At 36.5% G+C, this 22,573-nt stretch overlaps 1 protein-coding gene across 1 annotated transcript in view; it reads left to right on the forward strand.

The window, feature by feature from the left end:
- Positions 1-6,323, forward strand: part of LOC109102000 (transmembrane protein FAM155A-like) — an 84,599-nt gene extending 78,276 nt beyond the window's left edge. Inside the window, exon 3 of the mRNA XM_042716347.1 lies at positions 1,384-6,323. Within this exon, the coding sequence (XP_042572281.1) occupies positions 1,384-1,664 (281 nt within the window). The 3' untranslated portion in view covers positions 1,665-6,323. The remainder of the gene's footprint in view (positions 1-1,383) is intronic.
- The last annotated feature ends 16,250 nt before the right edge of the window (positions 6,324-22,573 follow it).

The following is a 22,573-nucleotide window of genomic DNA, read 5'->3' on the forward strand; positions in this document are numbered from 1 at the left end:
GAGTATCCAGGTACACAGCAATAATCCAGTCAGGGGCAAATAGAGTCCAAACGACAAGACAAAGGGGGTAATCCGAAATACACAGGCGAGAATCAAAACACAGGAAAAAAACAGGCAAGTCAAGACTATGAATAAACTAGGAAAGATAGAGCAGGCTCCGTAAAGTAGCTATGAACTAAACAGTGATAAACACTAAACAATACTCGGCTACTTGAGCAGGCTCTGGGTGGGTGTTTTATAGTGTGTGTAATAGCTTTCAGGTGAGCGTGTGATTGGTTACAGCTGTGTGTAATCAGCACAATGGATGATGGGAAATGTATTCCAGAGTAGAGTGTAATGGTCTGTGTAGTGTAAAAGTCCATGTAGTGAGCGGATGAGCTCGGGTGGTGAGTGAACGGAAGTTCATAGACCAGATTCGTGACAATATACATCATTTAGCAGATTGTATTTAAATGAGGAAAAGATATTCAGCATATAGGTGCCAACAATATTAGCAGTGACAGCATTTTTGAAGCTGATTTTTGAGGTTGAACCAAAGACGTATGCATACAAATAGTTAATGTACTACATTAGCACTAAACTAGCCTTTTCTCAAGTGTGAGCATCTTGGCCTTACAATTAGTTATGTGGAACTTCTTTTATCTTCCCTAATTACTTATGAGCTGACCATTTATTTCTGCTTATATTCAGCTTTAATTTGCATACAATGTCACAGGAATGTCAGTGCATGGAAAGCAATTAATGAGCACACAGAAACATCTTTGTATTTAACACTGCAGCCTTATACTTTTCTTTAATTCATGATGAAACAGCCCAATGCTTTTCAAAGCACGTACAAACACTTCACATGGTGAAGTCTTCAAACAGCTTTAAAAACCTTCTTTAATTTTTTAGCTTATGATGAAGCAGTTAGTGCCTATTAAAACCTTTCACAAACCAAACAAAATGCCTTTAACATGCATTTTTATGGACAGACCTTTTAATCCAAAGACTTTTTAATGCAAGATGGAATAGTTAATCATACAATTTTATGCATATTCAGTTTATACAAATATCTTAGTGTTTAAAGTAATATTTTTAGGGCAACACCAGTGAACAAAAATATGTATATAGCAAAACCAATAAGGGAATGTTAAATTAGGGAACATTACTTTTGAATGTTGTCTGAACTTCTTGAAACTAGTTAATAAAATGTTAGACTAACATCCGAATAAAAATGTTTCAGAAAAAAATGTCCATAAATGATGTACTGTATAACTATTTTTGTCCCAACATTTTTGGCATGTTAACTTTGAACGAAGGTTCATAACTTTGAGAAAATCTTGCCAGAACTCAAGAATTTTCCAAATAAAACACTGATGTGTGTTTTTGCATACACCCCAGGGATCAAACCAAACATCAACCAGGAGCCAGAGTGCTGTGATGTGCGGTGGGACCAGAAGTCCAAGAACCGCTCCCGTGGCACTTTAAAAAGAACTCACCCTTCCTGCCAGCACACATCCGTGACCTCCCCGGGGGCTCCGCGGCACGGGCAGGGCCGGCTGAAACTTTGCTTGCTGGTCCTAGTTCTTCTCCACACTGTGGCTACCATGACGGCCAATCAGAACTCGACCTGCCTGACCGCCATATTTCCACTGGACGACAACGCCCCTAGAGAAGAGTGATTGGACGATGCTGGGCTGGACAGCTCTAGCGTATCCGCATGCTCCAACACATCTCACTTCGGGCTTGTCAGTAAAGAAGCCCAGCACTCAGAGAGAAGTTGAGTGTACCGGCTCTAAGTGATGCTAACAGTCTCAACCAGAGAACATTTAACCACACTTGTCATCAGCACTTTGTGGGGTTTGGGGAAAACAGCGAACAAGACATGGGACAAAAGATACACATAATATGAAGAGCCAGAACATGCCCCCACAGAGACTTCTCACTCTCTTCTGGAACACACATTGACACACACACACACACACACAAAATGTCATTTCACTTTGCACTAGGAGATTATCTAACTTTTCCCTTTTAGTTTCAGCTGTTATTTTCACTTCAAGATGGTTTTGACTTCTGTTCAGTGGTTTCGGAGCAACCTGGAAAGTGACTTGAGGTTCCATGGTCTTGTCAAATTCTCTCTTTATATGTTGCGTGCCAGTATTTAGTGTATTTTGAGAGTGAGTGTCACACCACAAAGTCATCAGCACCATTCAGACAGGATACAGGCTACAGATTCATGTTTCTTTAAAATGCATTCATTTTCATCCTGAATAATTTTTTTTTTATTTTTTATCTTAGATGTACTCAAAGCCTCAAAATCAAAGCAGCAATTTTCTTCTCCACCTCCTAAGAAACAGATACAGCCACCTCGCATTATATTAGAAAATTATGATTAGTCCCCTAACTGTATGAACTGTATGAGTTTACTGCAGTTTATCTTAACTACCATGAGATAGTTCTGTTTATTCCAACATCTTCATCTCCATATCATGTACATGACTTACTATGATTTGTACATGCTCAGAAAAAATAAATAAAAAAACAACAACATAAGTACATAATCACATAAGCTGTCACTGTACCCTTTCAAAAGGTACTAATATGTACCTTTAAGATAATGATATGAACCTATTAGGGATACGGTCCTAGTGACAGCTTTTTTACTTTTTTTTTTTCTTTTCTGAGAGTGTATAGACTCCAGAGTGTAAAGACCCCATTGTGTTGGTACTCATTTAAATACAAATATAGTCTACAACAGGTCAAAATCATCAAATGAACAGGGCTTTGGCACACAACTGTAAAGGAGGAGGATGATAAGTATTTTCATACATGATACTACTTTATTATGCACTTTATTCATTTAATAATGTGCTAAACCCTTCAGCCTTTCTGCATTAATTGCATCTTAGATGTTCTGTGGAAGCATCAGTTTTTCAGTATGTGGTCCTCATGTAATTCTTAGCATCAACAATGTTTATATCTTTACTCATTGCATGACAATTTGAATGCGTTCATTTAACAGTTTATATGTGAAGCTGGTTTAACTAAGGTTAACTACCACAGTTCATGTGTGAATGGAATTGAAATAGCTGAACAGAATGTGCTGCTCCATCATAATAATACACAATTACACTGTAATTTTACCATCATTTCCCTGTCAGAAATAACTATCTATTGTGTAAAGGGCTTAGCAAATAGTAGTGTGAGGAGAAGGAGTTAAGGGCTTATTCTACATTTCTCCTTCTGTGTGGTTGTTGTCTTCAGTGTTTGAGTGTAATGGCTAATAGGGATTATGTGTTGTTTTGCCTTTGTCAGGACCTTATTTTCTGACTATCCTTGTATACTGTGCATTCAACACTTTCCTTTGGTCATTATTTTCTTGTGTGTTTAAAGAGTAAATTCACTACCGCTAAATGAATTCTTGTAAAGTTAAATTCAAATTACTCAAGAGCAGAGATGCACAGAGTGACTGGTGACAATGGCCCAGGTGTACAATTCTTAGGGGAAACTACCAGTAAATGCCCCTTTTCGAATACTATTTTTTTTTGTGTGTGTGTGTATAGGCTAATTTGAGAAATATCAATATACAATAATATACTACACTTCACAAAACTGGAAACTTAAAATTGCAGAATCTCTAAAGTCAAACAGAGATGTCTTGTTAATTAAAACATATAAAGCAACACAAGCACTATTTTATGCACAGGTCCCCTGGTTCTCTGTTTTAAAGCCATTGTCCAAAAACATACATTCTGTATGTCTCTGCTTTAGAGTAAATTTAACTGTGCAAGTGATTAAATGTTCTTGGTTTTACTCTAAATCTTCTCTGTCAGTGTTTCTAAGTTGTTTTTGAGAACATGTGTCCATTTATTCCACATAAATTTGTTCATTAGTGTCTTAATTTCTTAATTTTTCACTATCAAATGATGTACAATGCTAACTTAAAGGATGTCAATTTTCACAGATGACTTTGTTAAATTGTAATGATCATTCAGTGGAAACGTTATGCCTTCATCCAGTGTAATAGATATATATATTGAACATACAAAGAACAGCATGACAAAGTCTTGCATAACATTTTGTTTTCTTTCCTTTTATTTTAATGTATTTGTTTTATCACACTATTCAGATGAGTGATGAACACATGAGCACCACTGATTTAAAAGCTCATCTTGTCACAATCTCTTGCTGGGGTGCCCGTGAGCTGTGCTAGAGGGCATCTCATTCTGTACCTTTTACTATTCGCCCTGGACTCATCACCTCATCAATCTCACACCATAAGAATAACGCACACAAGAGCTAACATCGCTGGTTATTGAATGTTTTCGAAGTTTCCTATGTGTTCCTTGTTTTCCAAGTTTCCTAGTTTTAACTTGCCTTAGTGTTTTTGACCCTGGACTGTTTCATTGATTCTGATTGTTTGGTGTCTGCCCTCACCATTGCCCGTTGTCTGGATTACTCTTTTGTAGGGATGGCTGATGTGAAACTGATGTTTCGACACGATGTCGAGATCCTGAAGCACAGATGTTTGAAACACTGCTCCGAAGTGTGATTCGAAACACCCATGACACGTGACTTAGGCGATTCAAAGCATCAGGGCATTTCACAAGTGTTTCGAGATCTGAATCTGCTCTTGATCGACAGGGTTGGGAACAAACCACACAATCGCACCTCTGTCTTAACCTAACTTCCACAAAGTATAAAAGTGGAGTTAATGACCACTCGGTGTCACCGTAGAGATGGGTGTCGAATTGTTTCGAAGCCTCTGCACATTTGCCTCGACTGTTTCAGTGTTTCATGAAGCCTCGCTTTGCCCACCGCTACTCTTTTGCCTCTGCCTTGGACATAACTGTTTGCTGCTACTAGACCCTGCCTGTGTGACTATGCCTTACTGAATAAAGACTGCATTGGACTCTGTTCTAGATCAAATTGAAAAACATTCAATCACCAGTGATGTGAGCTTGTATGTGTGCTATTCTTATGGTGTGAGACTGATGAGGTGATGAGAGCAGGTGATTGCAGTTGACGATAAGTCCGGGCAAAGAATTATGGGAAATTGAGTCCAGGGAGAATGGTAAAAGGTACAGGATGGTGTGCCCTCTAACAGAGTTTGCGGGCACTACATCTAGAGATCGAGACACATCTACACTTTCCCAGTATAATATTAACATAACAACACAATATCTATTACACTAGGTGAAGACAACACCAACTCTTAAATGATCATTATTATTTACATTGTAATGCAAAGGCAACACACAGCAACAGAGTTATAACTGAAACTGGGTCTACTATGATAGAAGATACGGGTTTGGCTGTTCAAAAAATCATAGAAAATAGAGTTTGAATTGATATCAAAACAGTTACAATAAAATACTAACATTAAATAAATAAAAAACAAGCCATTTCAGTCTCAGTATTGCTGTAGTTACTGTGTTTTGCCTTTGCATAGGATTATACAATGAGATCATATATTTAATTGAAAATATCAGGCTATGAATGATCACAGATTATCAAGAGACTATGAAATTGTATGAATGTCCAGCTTGGAAGAGCTGCATAGAACATATTGTAGTCCATCTGATGCTGTAGGGCATTTGTTAATTACCAACCTGTTTCATGCTGACTTCAGCATCAGAGATTTCCTTTTTTCAGTTATCCCAAATGTATTCTCTGTCACTATACTGTATTTCCATTGTAAAGTCAAAGACATTTCATATATAATCTAACCCTGAATCTGGCCTCGCTGTATAAGATCCCGTTTACCATCTAGAATCCATCAGTATTTCCCAGATATCTCTCTTGTTCCCCTGGATTTATTTCCATAGTGTCAAAAGTCACATAACCGATCCTCATCCCATCTTTGTCGAAAACTGGTTATTCTAATATAAATTTTAAGATTTATTTGAATGTAGCCTGTCCTCTTTAAGGTTTTTCTGTGCTTTTGTTGTTGTTTCTGTTGTTCAGACACTTTTGTTGGTCATGTTTATCAAGATTTTAATCGACTGTTGACCACTTGTCAAAAAGTATGATTTACACAATGAATGCTCTCCTCCTCTGGAAAGGTTGCAACTGGAACCTGCGGTTTACAAGCATAGAAATGGACAGACATACAGTATATAGAAATAACAGTTATTATTACAGTGTCATATTGTCATACAATAGATGCTTTAGTTCAACAATTTTCTTTGATTTTTTTTTACACAAAGACTTTGATTAATATTTATAAATCAGTCTCACTGGTCATGACCTTTTTTGAAGGTAAGATGAAAATACAGCTGCATTTATTAAAGTTCTGTTCTAAGGGAAAATAAATAGAGATATAAACTATTATGAAACTGCTGTATGTGTGTTTTTTTAAAGATTATCTGCAAACTAACAAGAGAAAGTATGCAAATGCTTTGGTGTAATATCACAAAATTTGGTTTGTATAATCAACTTATCTAGGACTCTAAGTCACTGCCTTAAAGGGATAGTTTACCCAAAAATGAAAATTGGCAGTTCCAAAAATTTGCTGAAAATTTGCCACCACATACTCTTGTTAACATACTCAGGACCGTTTCCATAAGGCTATGGATTCAAGGTAATAATGTTGTAAATAATATTCAGTTTCTTGCACAGTCTGATTATGTCACTTCATAAGACCTCAAAGTAGGCCTACATTGTCAGGAGCCATTTACATTAATTTTGTGTTGCCTGTATATGCTTTTCTTTACTCTCAAATTGACTACAGATGTGGACTTGCATGAATTAGCATGTTGCTAGCACTAACTATCATGATTTAGCATGTTGTTAGCACTAAATTGCATGTTGGTAACATGTTTCTAGCATGTTTGACATATAGCATGAATTATGTTGATAACACAGCTAACGTGTTTTAGCTGTTGCTAGCATGAGTGAGCATGTTACTACCATGGTTTACATGTTGCTAATATATTGCTAGTGTCTTTTAGCATGTTCAACATTTTGCTATGAATTAGGATGTTGCATGAATTGGATGTTGCATTTTGCATGAATTAGGATGTTGTTATCATGGTTACCACTAGGGCTGCACGATAAATCTCTTGGCATTATCATGCGCATCTTGTCAGTTAAGCCAGTTCTGTAATTAGTTGTAAATCTCCATCACCTGCTTTCAAATGGAGCGGCATTTAATACACAGAGCCGTAGATCATGACAAGCTACGCAATATCACGTTCATAATCAAAGGCGATTCATCTGCGATTATGAATGCGATATTGCGTAGCTTGTTGGCATAAATTAACATGTTTTTAGCATGTTGTTAGCATGATTTTGCATTATGTTGCTAGTATCTTCAGAGGGTCTTTTTATTGGCATCTTTCTATCATGTTTTAACATGTTGCTAGCATGTTTCTAACATGCTTACCCTTTGCTAGCATGAATTAGCATGTTGCTAGCATCTTTCTGGCATGTTTTAATACATTAACATGTTTTATCATGTTGCTAATGTTTTAACACTTTGCTAACATGAACTAGCATGTTATCATTTTAGCACATAGCTAACATGTTTTAGCTGTTGCTAACATGTTTTTAAATATGTTTTAGCTTGATGCTAACATGGATTAGCATATTACTAACATGCTTTAAAACATGATTCAACACATTGCCACCATGCTTTATCATGTTTTACCATATTGCTAGCATGATTTAACATGTTGTTAAAAATGTCCTAGACTAAGACTTTGCTACTAATATATATATATATATATATATATATATATATATATATATATATATATATATATATATATATATAGATAGATAGATAGATAGATAGATGAAGTTCTGAAGGTCTTGAACTGGTTTGATGTAAGTTAAATATGCCTTAACAGTCGTTTTTGATACTGGTCCTGGGGAACCACTGCTCTGTACATTTTATACATCTCTTTTATCTGACACACTCAGTGTGTTTAATAAGCTGATTATCTGATTAAGGTGTCTTAAATAAAGGAGACACACAAAATGTGAAGAGCCGTGGTCCCCAGGTCCCCTGATCTAAAAGTGTTAATGTTTGAAAGTTTTGAAACATCAATGAAAGTGTCAAAGTGTGGAAGAGTGCAAGAGGATCCCACACTGACAGACCAAAGGATGCAGACACTTGGCAATGAATATTTGACAACAAGTGTGGAATTTTTGTGTGGAAAGGTGTGCAAGAACCCGCATGGCCTGAAGTTTGAAATGCATGTAGATGATGCAAGAGTCACAGTGCTTAGAAACTATGCTGGGTGAGACACAGGAGTAGAAAGGCCTGACAGTGCTCAGAACTTCCAAGTGACTCAAGCCCCAGAAGTTCAGGCCAAGAAGATGGTTCGGATGCGGCAGCTGGCAGCCTGGACAAGGTTGGAACAAGTAGTACAGCGCAAAGTCACTTGGGCTAGCTCTGGACATCTAAACCCCACTAAATAAAATTCTTAATCCACACTGTCTACAACATACTACCAAGCCTTTCCAACTTATTCGGCTGGGGGAAGACAGAGTCACCAGCTTGCCTGATGAGAGGGACTTTTGACCAGATTTTTACCAGCTGTTAAAGAGCCCTGTGTGAGGGGAGCTATCACTGGCATCATGATGAAGTTTTGAAGGCCATCGCAGACACCATTTCTAGTGGGATCACCCTTTGCAAGCACGTAAACCCAGTAAAAAAGACCATAACTTTTGTCAAGACAGGGGAGAAGGTAACACCAGTTGCCAGGAACACTTTCTCTGGCTTGCTATCAATTGTACAGGACTGGGAGCTGCAAGTTGACCTGGGGAAGGAATTGAATTCTCCAGAAACTGTTGCCATATTATTGCTAAGGCCAGACATGGTTCTGATTTCAAAAGCCTCCTATCAAATCATCCACCTAGAACTCACAGTTCCCTGTGAGGACCGTATCGAGGAGGCCAATGAGAGGAAGAGAACCAAGTAGCCAGGAATTGGTAGAAGAGTGGCAGAGCAACGGCTGGCAAGCAAGGCTGTGAGTTACTTGAGGTGCGTTGCAGATGTTTCACAGTCCAGTCACAGCCCAATTTGATTTCCTCAACTCCAGGCCAAAGTTTACCTCAAACCCTGATCAAACATGCTGCTCCAATTCTGCAAGGCCTGTTAGTTTGGGATACTTATGCATTTGAAAAAGCATCACTGGCCAAACATCTTAATAAACTAATAATGAGGTGCCTTTATAAATCGTATTGGCTTCTTAGTATCTCACAGAATGAATCAATATATTATTTATAGCATTCTCTACTGTGATGAATACTATGTTGATTATCATTGCATTGTAAATGTAATTTACTCTTATGACAATACCTGAAATGGCTTAAATAACACAGATTAACCATATATTGTTGCAAACCTGTATTTTTTATTTTTTTTTATGTTTAATCAGTCAAAGAACATATTTCTTATATTCAGGTACAGCGACAACTCAAGGCCTTTGTCCATAGGGTTTTCCTGGAACATCACCTTTTATTACTTTTGTAAGGCATATTTGGACTTTAGATCGCCTTCGGCTTTTATTATGCATGAAACATGTTTATATCACTCCATAATGGTCATGCCACACTGTTGTGGGTAAAAATAGGAAAAACAATACTACTGTCAAAAAAATTTGAGGTAAACATATGACAATACATATGCTTTTTCTGCAGTGCTCAAACTTACTTCACAGAGAAAGCACATAAAACACTAATAGTACAATTACAATTTGTAGTTATAGAAGGCAGATAATACTGAGAGAAAATAAATGTTTTCATCTGAGATTCTTTAATTAAAGGAAGAGATGATGAAGGTGTTATGAAGACTCTGTGATAGTGATTTTCAGAGTTTAGGTGCCATAATACTAAATGATCCACCACCCATTGAGAATCTTGTGCAAGCAGTTTGAAATCAAAGGACCTAAAAAAGCAGACAGGTGTGTCATTCTGCAGTTTTAATTCAGGTATACATGCCTTAAATGTAATATAAGGATCAATTATGACAACAAATAAAGCACTGATAAGATTTTATTTAAGGGATGGTGGTTTGAATTGCAAGACTTTTTAAAATTAATTCTGTTGAATTGTGAATATTGGCATTGTCTGAAAGAAAGGAAGGACTGTAACAGAATGATCGCATACGGTACAGTATATAGTGTTAAAGGTTATCAGCATAGTAGCTATAATGAGGATAATGTAGGAGCATGCAGATATTAAAAAGAAGTGTGCCTTGAACAGAGCCTTGAAGGACACCTTGAATAAGCAGGACAAAGAAAGATTTGGCCTGTTGAATAGTGATTAAGTTTTTTCTGTAATTGCAATATGAACCATATAATGCCAATAGATAAAAATCACGAGAGGGGTGTACCGTGACTACACACATACCCTAATATCTTCTACAGACAGTGCAATTTCAGAAGTCTTGTAAGATCATTACAAATCACAGGGTGGGACATTGATTTAATAAACTTTTATACAACACGTATGTAGGTGATGAAACTTATTGAATTGTAGGCTATGATGCAAGTAAGTATATAAGAATAAACATCATGAGCATGCACTTTTATATGCAAGAATAAAATTTCATCAGCATGCGCTATAAATAAATAGAGCAAGATGAAGCATGCTTTGGCAATTGTGGTTTCCACATACCATTATTCCTTCTTTTCGCCTTCATCTTATTTAAGCTTTAGCACCATGTTGTGTTGATCAATACGTCATTTGATGTTGCATTTTTATTGACTAGTTGGTATAGGTTGTACCTGCAAACACACCGTGAATGGTCATCCTAAATTTCTGACATCTTTCATCTGTGACAGCACAAAATCGTAGAGGCCAAAATCATAGAGGACATGATTAGTTGGATCAGGTTAGTTTCATTAGGTTTGAAGCTAAACTTTGCAGGGCTGTGGCACTCCAGGAACTTTCTGCACCCCTGCAGTACTAAAATTAAGTAAAACGAAGATACTAAAACATCCACAGTTTGCAGAGAGCTGTTTCACTGTTGTAAAATCTAGACAGAAAATGCCATTAGGTTTCCAACAGGTAAGAAAAATTATAAATTAGTGTAAAATACTGCTTTGTCAAAAAAAAAAAAAAAAAAAAAAAAAAAAATCATGATCCAGTTACAGAAAAGACTTCAAAAGACTGTTAATTCAGTATACATTTCAGTCTGTAGGTTACATGACAGCTAGGGTATAGTTTTAGAAGACTTTGAATAGAGTCACATGAACTTTTTATGATAGGTATTTTTGTGATGTGAGTGAGAGTTTACAGGTGACATATGTGATTGAACTATTTCTTAAAAATAAAGCATGTGAAATGTGACATTTAAGTACTGTGCTCTGTGCAGAAAAACGTATCGTCATTCGTTTTTTTGTCCACTAGATGTCAGCACATGTCTTTAGTGTAAGAGGAACATTTTTTAGCCACAGGTGAGTAAAAGGCAGAGAGGTGGGCATTTTGAGAGCACAAGAAGGCTTGATCATTTAAAATCCATTGATCGAATTTGTGTGTATGACTTTTTACATTATCATTAATTATACATTATCACAGTGTGTGGGGAGGAAAAGCTAATTTTAATATGGGGGATTACCAATAAGAAAAAAGTCACAGAAATGTAACTAAAAATTGACAAAAAAATTCTTACATTAGGCTTATTCCCTTGTTTACATTTGTACTGACCAGTTGCATTTACGACACACAAAAATGAATCATTTATTTCAGCGTAAGAATTGAACCCAACTTAGTTTCCTAAAGCATGCCTTTTACCCAATGACTATATAATAGTGCAATAATAAAATCTTAAGAATTTAGTAAGTGTTAATTCTCTAAGTTTTTAATATGTAATTTTAATTGAGCAGGGTGATGTATTAATTTTTATTATTTCCTGAAATATTGAAGCATACAGGTTGAAGGTTCTGACACAATTTGAACACAGTGTAAAATGCCACAGGGTAAGTTGTAACACCATCAGTTTAACAAATTACAAATTTAAACCATGATGTGGTGATTGAATGTAGACTTCCAACTTTCTTGTGCAGAAATTCACAAGTCAGTTGTTGCTGTTGCATCAAGTGTTTGAATCCCCTGAACATAGTGGAACCTGTAGGGAGTATACACTTAATGAAAAACATTCCATTTTAAGAAAACAAAACACATCAAACAGTCAAATTTCCTACATAAAACCTGCTGAGCAAACATTTGCTAAGACAGGTGTGTAAAGCATGGTAAATGATTCTCACTCTTGGTAAACTTAAGCATGCAGAACAAATGTTAGCACTGCATCGCATCATTTACCTTCTACAATTAGGTCATACACCTGAAAAACTAACAGTAGCCTTAGGGATTTAAGGTAACTCTGACATGCTCTACACACCATCTTCCAAATATCTGTTAATGAAAATAGAGCCCCTTATAAGAGCCCTGTATAAGAAAAGGTTGTCTCAAAACATTTAAATTTGCAATGGTCTCATAAAAGAACCAAGCAGTTCGGCAACCATGGGTCCATTTCATGTTTGATGAAAATATAGAAATATATATGCATGGCAATTTCCAGTGTCTTAATCCTCATCACTAAATTGCTGCAATGCAAGAGAAGAAAACAAAACTGTAAAACAGAATGAACCCATGGTGACTACTGCTGTATTAGGGGTGGTGATATACTGTATATAAAAAAGGCACTCGAAGACAGACCTGACTGATTGAAACTTTGCGCTGTTTTAATAATACATTTTCTGGAGCTGTAATTTCAGTTTGCAGACATCTATCCTTTTTTGTTTATTGCTTTTTTAGTCCTGCACCTGAGCCCGGCTTAGGTTTTCAATGTGCACACCTGTACTTTGCATTCTTTTGCTGATAGCCTATATTTGCAGTGTTGTGAAGGTTACTTTGAAAATGTAATGGATACAGATTACAAGTTACTCTATTTAAAATGTAATAGTGTAATTATTTCAATTACTTTATTAAAGTAATGTAACTGATTACATTTAATTACTTTTTGATTACTTTCCTAAATTTCTAATGAATGTTTTCAACTGTTATTCATTTTCAAACATTTACAGTTTTTGAAACTATGGCTACATTTCTCAAAACTCTACACCCAAAGCAACAAAACACACACACAACATACAAAATGTCACACACATCTTTCAAATGCAAACACTTCTTTGAAAACTGTTTTAACTTTTCTAAACATTTTATTTTTTGCATAGTAACTCTACACACAAACATAAAATAATTAGCCACATACACGCCAAACTACACGCAGATGTGAAAAATGTAGAACACTACTCTTGTGTGTCTTTTGCTTGTTCAGAGTGCAGTGGAGCACAGTTTGTCATAGCATTCACACATGCTGTACATGCATATGCACATATACACTGTATACTGTATATACAGTATGTATGACTGATGAATTTTACAGTTATACAACTGAACTGAATCAATACTCAACTGACTTGAGCTGTAGAATGACACCATTGACTTGTTAGAGCTGCTTTACAGCAGAATGTGTATTTGATACTATTCAGAAGCTGCTGTAAAACAGTCTATATTGTATAAAGCACTACAGAAATGAAGTGACTTGGCTTGATAGATAGATAGATAGATAGATAGATAGATAGATAGATAGATAGATAGATAGATAGATAGATAGATAGATAGATAGATAGATAGATAGATAGATAGATAATGAACATGCATACAACACAGATGCATATTCAAGGTGTGTATCTATACATATATACATATACACACTCTATATGCATAAAAGCCAAGTCAGAAAGTCAGCTTTATTTATAAAGCACTTTGTACAATATAGATACAATGTAAACAAAAATGCAAGGGGTAAAAATACAAACCTGATTCCAAAAAAGTTGGGACACTGTACAAATTGTGAATAAAAACAGAATGCAATGATGTGGAAGTTTCAAATTTCAATATCTTATTCAGAATACAACATAGATGACATTTAAACTGAGAAAACATATTATTTTAAGGGAAAAATAAGTTGATTTTAAATTTCATGGCATCAACACATCTCAAAAAAGTTGGGACAAGGCCATGTTTACCACTGTGTGGCATCCCCTCTTCTTTTTATAACAGTCTGCAAACGTCTGGGGACTGAGGAGACAAGTTGCTCAAGTTTAGAAATAGGAATGTTGTCCCATTCTTGTCTAATACAGGCTTCTAGTTGCTCAACTGTCTTAGGTATTTTTTGTTGCATCTTCCTCTTTATGATGTGCCAAATGTTTTCTATGGGTGAAAGATCTGGACTGCAGGCTGGCCATTTCAGTACTCGGATCCTTCTTCTACGCAGCCATGATGTTGTAATTGATGCAGTATGTGCTCTGGCATTGTCATGTTGGAAAATGCAAGGTCTTCCCTGAAAGAGACGACGTCTGGATGGGAGCATATGTTGTTCTAGAACTTGGATATACCTTTCAGCATTGATGGTGACTTTCTGGATGTGTAAGCTGCCCATGCCACATGCACTCATGCAACCCCATACCATCAGAGATGCAGGCTTCTGAACAGACGCTGATAACAACTTGGGTTGTCCTTGTCCTCTTTAGTCAAGATGACATGGCGTCCCAGTTTTCCAAAAAGAACTTCAAATTTTGATTCGTCTGACCACAGAACAGTTTTCCACTTTGCCACAGTCCATTTTAAATGAGCCTTGGCCCAGAGAAAACGCATGCACTTCTGGATCATGTTTAGATATGGCTTCTTTTTTCTACCTATAGAGTTTTAGCTGGCAACGGTGGATTGTGTTCACCGACAATGTTTTCTGGAAGTATTCCTGAGCCCATGTTGTGATTTCCATTACAGTAGTGTTCCTGTATATGATGCAGTGCCGTCTAAGGGGCCTGAAGATCACGGGCATCCAGTATGATTTTCTGGCCTTGACCCTTACGCACAGAGATTGTTCCAGATTCTCTGAATCTTTAGATGATATTATGCACTGTAGATGATGATAACTTCAAAATCTTTGCAATTTTTCTCTGAGAAACTCCTTTCTGATATTGCTCCACTATTTTTCGCCGCAGCATTGGGGGAATTGGTGATCCTCTGCCCATCTTGACTTCTTAGAGACACTGCCACTCTGAGAGGCTCTTTTTATACCCAGTCATGTTGCCAATTGACCTCATAAGTTGCAAATTGGTCCTCCAGCTGTTCCTTATATGTACATTTAACTTTTCCGGCCTCTTATTGCTACCTGTCCCAACTTTTTTTGGAATGTGTAGCTCTCATGAAACCCAAAATGAGACAATATTTGGCATGACATTTCAAAATGTCTCACTTTCAACATTTGATATGTTATCTATATTCTATTGTAAATAAAATATAAGTTTATGAGATTTGTAAATTATTCCATTCCATTTTTACTCACAATTTGTACAGTGTCCCAACTTTTTTGGAATCGGGTTTGTAATTTCTTTCTAAAAAAACAAAAACAACTTTTGATTATTAAGTGAACAAATGATGTATAAGTGTTTTCACACATGATCACTGTGTGTACTGTAGGTCATCAGTAAATGAGTGTCGCATTAAAATGGCAGTGTTTCCAAAAATAATCAAAAGTGCTGTTAGTTTCGAATGATGTGTGTAATGTAGAAAACTGTGTTTGGAGCTTTGATAAAAGTTTGTTTTACAATATCAAACCGAGTTTAAAGCATGTAATGTGCTTATAGTTTTGCAGACTTGGTCTAAAGATTAGGTATGCTGTAAGACTGAATGGTCCACTAAGTGGGCCTCAAGTATCAATTTTAGTGCCTAAGCAATAAAAAAAAAAAACTTTAAACCAAGCAGTGTTAACCTTACAGTAGTACTCAACACTTATTACTCTCAGACTTTTAAAATCCTTAAATCACTCGAATTAAGATTATAAAAGTTTTTTCTTTAAAGCACAGCCACCACAAAATCAGACTAAGCACCTCTTTTTACTTTGAGATCATATTGAGGTTAAATACAGATTTAAAATCATAACAAGATATAGTTTAATAGCTATGATACTGTTTTTGAAATCAAAACTGTTGCATATGACAGTAACACTGGCATCTAACAATGCAATGTAATAATAATTAAAAAAACATAAAAACTAAATAAAGGATATAATCTACATAAACCCAAACAGGAAATAAGACAGTTATAGAAAAACCATTTGTCCTATTCTGGTTCCTAGTTTTGGAAATAAATCAATGAAATCTTTGTTTGTGTGTGTGTGTGTGTGTGTGTGTGTGTGTGTGTGTGTGTGTGTGTGTGTGTGTGTGTGTGTGTGTGTGCGCGTGCGTGCAAAAAAAGGAAGCAAAAAGGCTTGCAAAATTCTGCTCTGTTTCAGCCACCATAGGGAGCATGCAAATATGGAGACGGAGATGTTTTGTTTATACTTAATGTGTTGAGTATTATAAATGGAAGAACCTGTACAAGTATGTGAGCCATGAATTGTAGATCTATCACCTTGCAAAAGACCCTTCCCAAAGTATTTGGATATTGTTTTCTTTGTAATGTCTTTTAGATCCAAATAAAAGCAATCAAATGTGCATGTGCGTGTGTCTGAAAATATTCAGATGTAACCCCTTTGTAATCGTTAACATTTTCATAAGCAACTAATTTAACTACACATTTTTCTCAGTAACTGTAACAGATTACAGTTACATTTATTTTGTATTTAAATTATGTAACTCCATTACATGTAACTAGTTACTCCCCAACACTGTATATGTAAACTTACTAATGAACAACGTTTATGAATTACTTAATATATTTAAAAAAAGAAAAAAGAAAAGAAACATTTTCAGTTGCATTGTATGCTGACTGAAAATCATGTGAGAATGAATGAATTTACCAGATAAGCACATATGAACACCACAATATCATAATGGATTACTTGTACTTGTGTTTATACAGGTTTAAATTAGGAATTTGGGGGTAGGGGAGTCCTAGAATCTGGTGGTGCCTGAGGCAAGATAAAAGATGGCATACCCTTATACCCTTTTAAGAAAAAAAGCAGAACTACTTTTATTATGATACTATACACTACCACTCAAAAGTTTGGAATCAGCAGTGTTTTGATGTTTTTGAAAAGAAAATGTGTATGCTCACTAAAGCCGCATTTAATGGATCAGAAGTACAGCAAAAGAGTAATGTTATAAAAAAATTCAGCAAATTTAAATATCTGTTTTTGCTTTTCTTCAGAGGGTGGACTCCAAGGTTAAGCTAAAATGCATAACCAACAAGGAGACAAGGAGCCATGCTGATTTAAGGTAAGTCAGTGGAGGAGATGCCTCAGTTTTACAGGTAAGTCACATTTCTACATATATAGCATTTTATATAGACTGCTTCAAAGCATATGTATAGTAATAAACATGAATCTGTGACATTGTTCTTCAATTTCAGGAATCAAACTAATGCTGAATAAACTTAAACCAACTTGACATAATATACTAGTTGATTCTCTGCCTTTGCACCGAATGCCATTTTGTCATACAAACTGCAGATAAATTTGTTTGCAGTTCACCTTTTAGTAATTAATCTTGTGCACATCAGCGGTGCTAGATTTTACTGAGAAAAAAATAAGAAGCCCATAATAAACTTAAATTCAAACGCGTTATCTTGGCAATAAGCCACATACCAAAATATCATAACCTGCACCTATTTTGTTAACTCTAAAAACTGGATCACTTTCTGAGCTGAGCCCAACCATGATTAATAAGCATTACAAAGCAAACTTTTAAACAAAGCACAGTGGCTTTGCCTACGATGGTTTAGATACAATTGCTGAACATAACGAGTCTTTGGTTGCTGTAATATTACTTTGGACAAAAATAGCAGATACCAAACACACAAGATGACAAACCATTGGTCTAGTTACATCGGTGTCAATAATCGCAATTTTGAGAATGCTTTCTTTTTCATACACACATGAATTTAGGGGATATGCTTCAGTATTTATATCCAGTTGTCACCCCTGAAACTTTGTACGTGGCCATAGAAGGTATAGCACAGCTTCAGCGGACAGCATTGCTACTAAATTGTGAACTCTCTGCTCCCCTTCAACAGCAACACTAACACCATGGGTGGGCTAAAAAAAAAGGTTTGAAAACCACTTAACTGAGCTTAACTGGTATTAACTGGAGGTAAGAGGAAGGATTCATTTTGTGACACTACAATATCTGGAAACAATGACTTTCAGCTGTAATGCTTTGAAAGCATTAAAACTGGACCTATTGTGCATTTTTTACATTTTATCTTTCCTTTAGTGTGTAATAGGCCTATAGTTGTTTGCGCATGTAAATGATCTTTAAAGTTACAAAGCACAAAGGGAGTTTGTCTCTCCAAACCAAGGGCGTAGGTTTGCTTTTGACATTGGTGGGGACATAACAGCAGAGACCCTACAAAACAGTGCCGGTTCATTGGGGGAGGCAGGGGAGGCACAGCTTCCCCAAAATTTTGAGATGAAAATGGGAGGAGGACAATTTAATCTTATTAAAAACCAGAATTCATTTCAGTTCATGTCTCAGAATGTGTATTTTTGTTTGTAATTTCACAGCTGTAATACCATAACATGTTACTGAAGTTAGAAAGCACTGCTTTTCTATCACGAATGTGCCGAATCTGCTGATGTATTACAACCGCTAGATGATAGAGAAGGGGAGGGGGAGGCCGGGGGAGAGCCTAGCTCTCGTGCCTCTGTTGGTAAAAAAAAAATAGCCAATCAGCATCGACTGTTCACTTTCAGTGCTGAGGAGTATTGAGAAAAGAAACCTCGTAGGGGAGGCTAGCCTCCCTTCTGGTATATCAACCAATCACCATAGAGACTTAAATTACCTGATATTAGTGAACATCTCGCGCTGTGCTGATAATGTACCAAGTACTTATGATGAGTAGCGATATTGAATATTTGACTGCCAGCAGATTCAAGCTGTCATTCAAACAGTATATATACAAATTAAAAATAAATGGAGAACATGCCTAAGCTGAATATAGGCTACAGCAGTCGGCTTAATTTAATAGCACAACAGGCAGCTCTCTTTTAACAGATTTTTAAGAAGGAATGGACGTTTACTTCAAGTGATAGGCCAGGTAAATTAAATTATATTATCTTGCTGTATGTGTGTCTTTTTTTTTTTTTTACGTGTTCTGACTAAAAGCAACCAAAAAGCCATTTTAAAGTGGTTAAGCAAATAATAATAATATTCAATAGGGATCCCTAGACCTAAACAATTAGTGTGCCTCCTCTATTTTAAAACCCACGAGCCTCCACTACTACATAAACAGGAAGTTTAACAAAAGTTAAAGTTAAAGCCTACGCTGGATGGTGTTCCAAATCCTGCTACACCACAGAGCACCACTCACATAGTTTACCATAAAATCACATTATATTTGTCCCAAATTATTGTTAATGTACATACTGACTTCATCCTATGCTAGAAGATTGTTTATTGTGCATCTTTCAGCACTTTCGTCTTTCTGTCTGTATATAGAGAGTTAATATAGATAGCGCTTTTTCTTTCCGTTTGCACTGTTCTGTTAAACACAGTGAAAACTCATTGAAGCAAATTTGTTAATTCCTGAAGTGAACTAATATTAACTGATTTGGACCGCTGTCTTGAACTGGGTGCAGTGTGGTGTGGCTCTTGTCGTCCAGTGTTCTAATGATTTGTGCTACACCCCCCCCCCATTAAAACAGTAAGTACAGTAGCACAATACGACAACAGAAAATACTACCTATCAAATTGTGGTTTATAAACATGTATACCTACCCCAACACTAAACATACCCTTACACCTGTTTCACAGAAATTTAGTAATTTCACAGTAAATTGATATAATAAAAGTCTACAGTCAACACATGGCCTTTTGTCTAGGTTTAAAACAAGGAAAAGTGCACTTTTAGATAATCGAGGCAACATAATAGATGCACATGTGGTGGTAGAAAAACAAAGTTCTTTAAGACCCGCGGGATTGCTTGTAATAAAGATTTAAATGCAAAAGAAAAGGCATGAGAGCTGACTGTTTCTGTCAGTGGAGAGTTTTAATTTTAAATATCAGAAACAGAATCAGAATCAGAATCAGAAAGAGCTTTATTGCCAAGAATGATTGCGCATACAAGGAATTTGTTTTAGTGACATAAGCTTCCAGTACACAGAGACAGTAACAACACAGACAAAAAAAATAAATAAAAAAAATACACAAAGGTAAATATAAATAGACAAATATTGAAAAATAAATCAAAAAATAAATAAATTGTATAAACAGTTGTGCTATGGATGATAATGGAATAGAATAGAGTGAGATGCAGGGATGTACTAGGATGGAGGTGGTAACAAATAAATATAAGGTTATTGCACATTTTTATTGCATAAGTGGGGAACATTTAACTGTTCATGAGGTAGATTGCCTGGGGGAAGAAACTGTTCTTGTGCCTGGCTGTCCTGGTATTTGCTGCTCTGAAACGCCGGCTAGATGGCAAAAAAGTAGATAAATTGGATATGGTGCATCCAGAGTGATTTTCTGAGCCCTTTCCTCACTCTGGATGTATACAGTTCTTGAAGGGTGGGCAGGGGAGCACCAATAATCCTTTCAGCAGTCTGAACCGTTCTCTGTAGTCTTCTTATGTCTGATTTTGTAGCTAAACCCAACCAGACAGTTATTGAAGTGCACAGGACAGACTCAATGATGGCCGAGTAGAACTGTTTTAGCAGCTCCTGTGGCAGGTTAAACTTCCTCAGCTGGCAAAAGAAGTACAACCTTTGTTGGGCCTTTTTAACAATGGAGTCAATGGGATTGTCCCACTTCAGGTCCTGAGAAATGGTGGTTCCCAGGAATCTGAATGACTCCACTGCAGTCACAGTGCTGTCTATGATGGTGAGTGGGGGGGGAGTGCAGGGGGGTTTCTCCTTAAGTCCACTATCATCTCCACTGTTTTGAGCGTGTTCAGCTCCAGGTTGTTAAGACTGCACCAGACAGCCAGCTGCTCAATCTCTTGTCTCAAATATTTGTGATAGCCTACTTTTTACAAGAAATGTCAAAAGGGTCTGGCTGCAGACTTGCACTTGCACTCTCAGACTTGCATTCTCAGACTTGCACTCTCAGACTTGCACTCTCAGACACTTGCACTTCCGGTAGTGACATTACTTGCAGTCTTTATTTTATATTTTGTTCTATTTATTTTTTGTTTGAATCTCTCAACATTTTACAACAGTAGCCAGGTGTTGAAGACAAGAAAAAAGAAACTAAATTACGAAGTCACTTGCAATCGCCACTTGCACTCTCAGCTACCTGCGATGTCACTTGCAACCAACACAAATTGTGCATGTTGCCAATGGAGACAAGACGCTGTGGTGATTAAACGATTAAAACAAAATTAGTAACATCACGTACAGGGGTCCGGCAAGAAAAAAAAAAGACCCGCAAATCTGTGGCCACAAAACAGCAGAATATGAATGCAATGCGCAAAGTCTCTCATTAAGCGTTTTCCTCCCGTAGAAAACATAAACACTTAATATGGCTTAATGTATTAAGATGCTATTCAAATATCAAATTCAATATAGTTTCTTAATAAAACGAATAATGTATAAAACATGGCAAAACAGGCGCAAAACATGACATAATGTGGCATAATAATAGACTAAGAAGATAAAGAAGAAACTCAATATGCTCCTCTTCATTATTAAAATATACATAAACAATATGTACAGGCAACCAGGTGAGCCCAGAATAAATGCAACATGCAAAGTTTCGCGTTAAGTGTTTTTCCATATAGAATAACTGTCTACAGCTCTTTTATTTCTTTGTCTTTGTCCATTAAGCTATGTTTTTTATTTATAATGATTTTCTACGGGGGGGAAATGAAACGCTTAACGAGAGACTTTGTGCATTGCGTTCATATTCTGCTGTTCTGTGGCCGCGGATTTGCGGGTCTTGCCTTTTTCTTGCAGGACCCTGTACGTTACGGTACTAAATTAGTTTTAATCGTTTAATCACCACAGCGTCTTGTCTCCACTGGCAACACATATGATTTGTGTCGATTGCAAGTGACGTCGCAGGTAGCTGAGAGTGCAAGTGACTTCGTAATTTTGTTTCTTTTTTCTTGTCTTCACCACCTGGCTACTGTTGTAAAATGATGAGAGATTCAAATAAAAAGTAATCAATAAATAGAACAAAATAAAAAAGACGGATGTCACTAGCGGAACCGCAAGTGTCTGAGAGTGCAAGTCTGAGAATGCAAGTCTGAGAATGCAAGTGCAAGTCTGCAGCCAGACCCTTCTCAGAAATGTAGGCTATATGTTGTGTTTAAATGTCAAGTCAAGTCACCTTTATTTATATAGCGCTTTAAAAAAGATTGCGTCAAAGCAACTGAACAATATTAATTAGGAAAACAGTGTGTCAATAATGCAAAATGACAGTTAAAGGCAGTTCATTATTGAATTCAGTGATGTCATCATGCAGCTCAGTTCAGTTTAAATTGTATCTGTGCAATAATTTGCAATCAAGTCAGCGATATCACTGTAAATGAAGTGTCCCCAACTAAGCAAGCCAGAGGCGACAGCGGCAAGGAACCAAAACTCCATTGGTGACAGAATGGAGAAACGTTAGGTAAAAAAAAA

The sequence above is a fragment of the Cyprinus carpio genome, chromosome B1 (assembly GCF_018340385.1).
Source record: "Cyprinus carpio isolate SPL01 chromosome B1, ASM1834038v1, whole genome shotgun sequence".
In the NCBI taxonomy this organism is placed as follows: domain Eukaryota; kingdom Metazoa; phylum Chordata; class Actinopteri; order Cypriniformes; family Cyprinidae; genus Cyprinus; species Cyprinus carpio.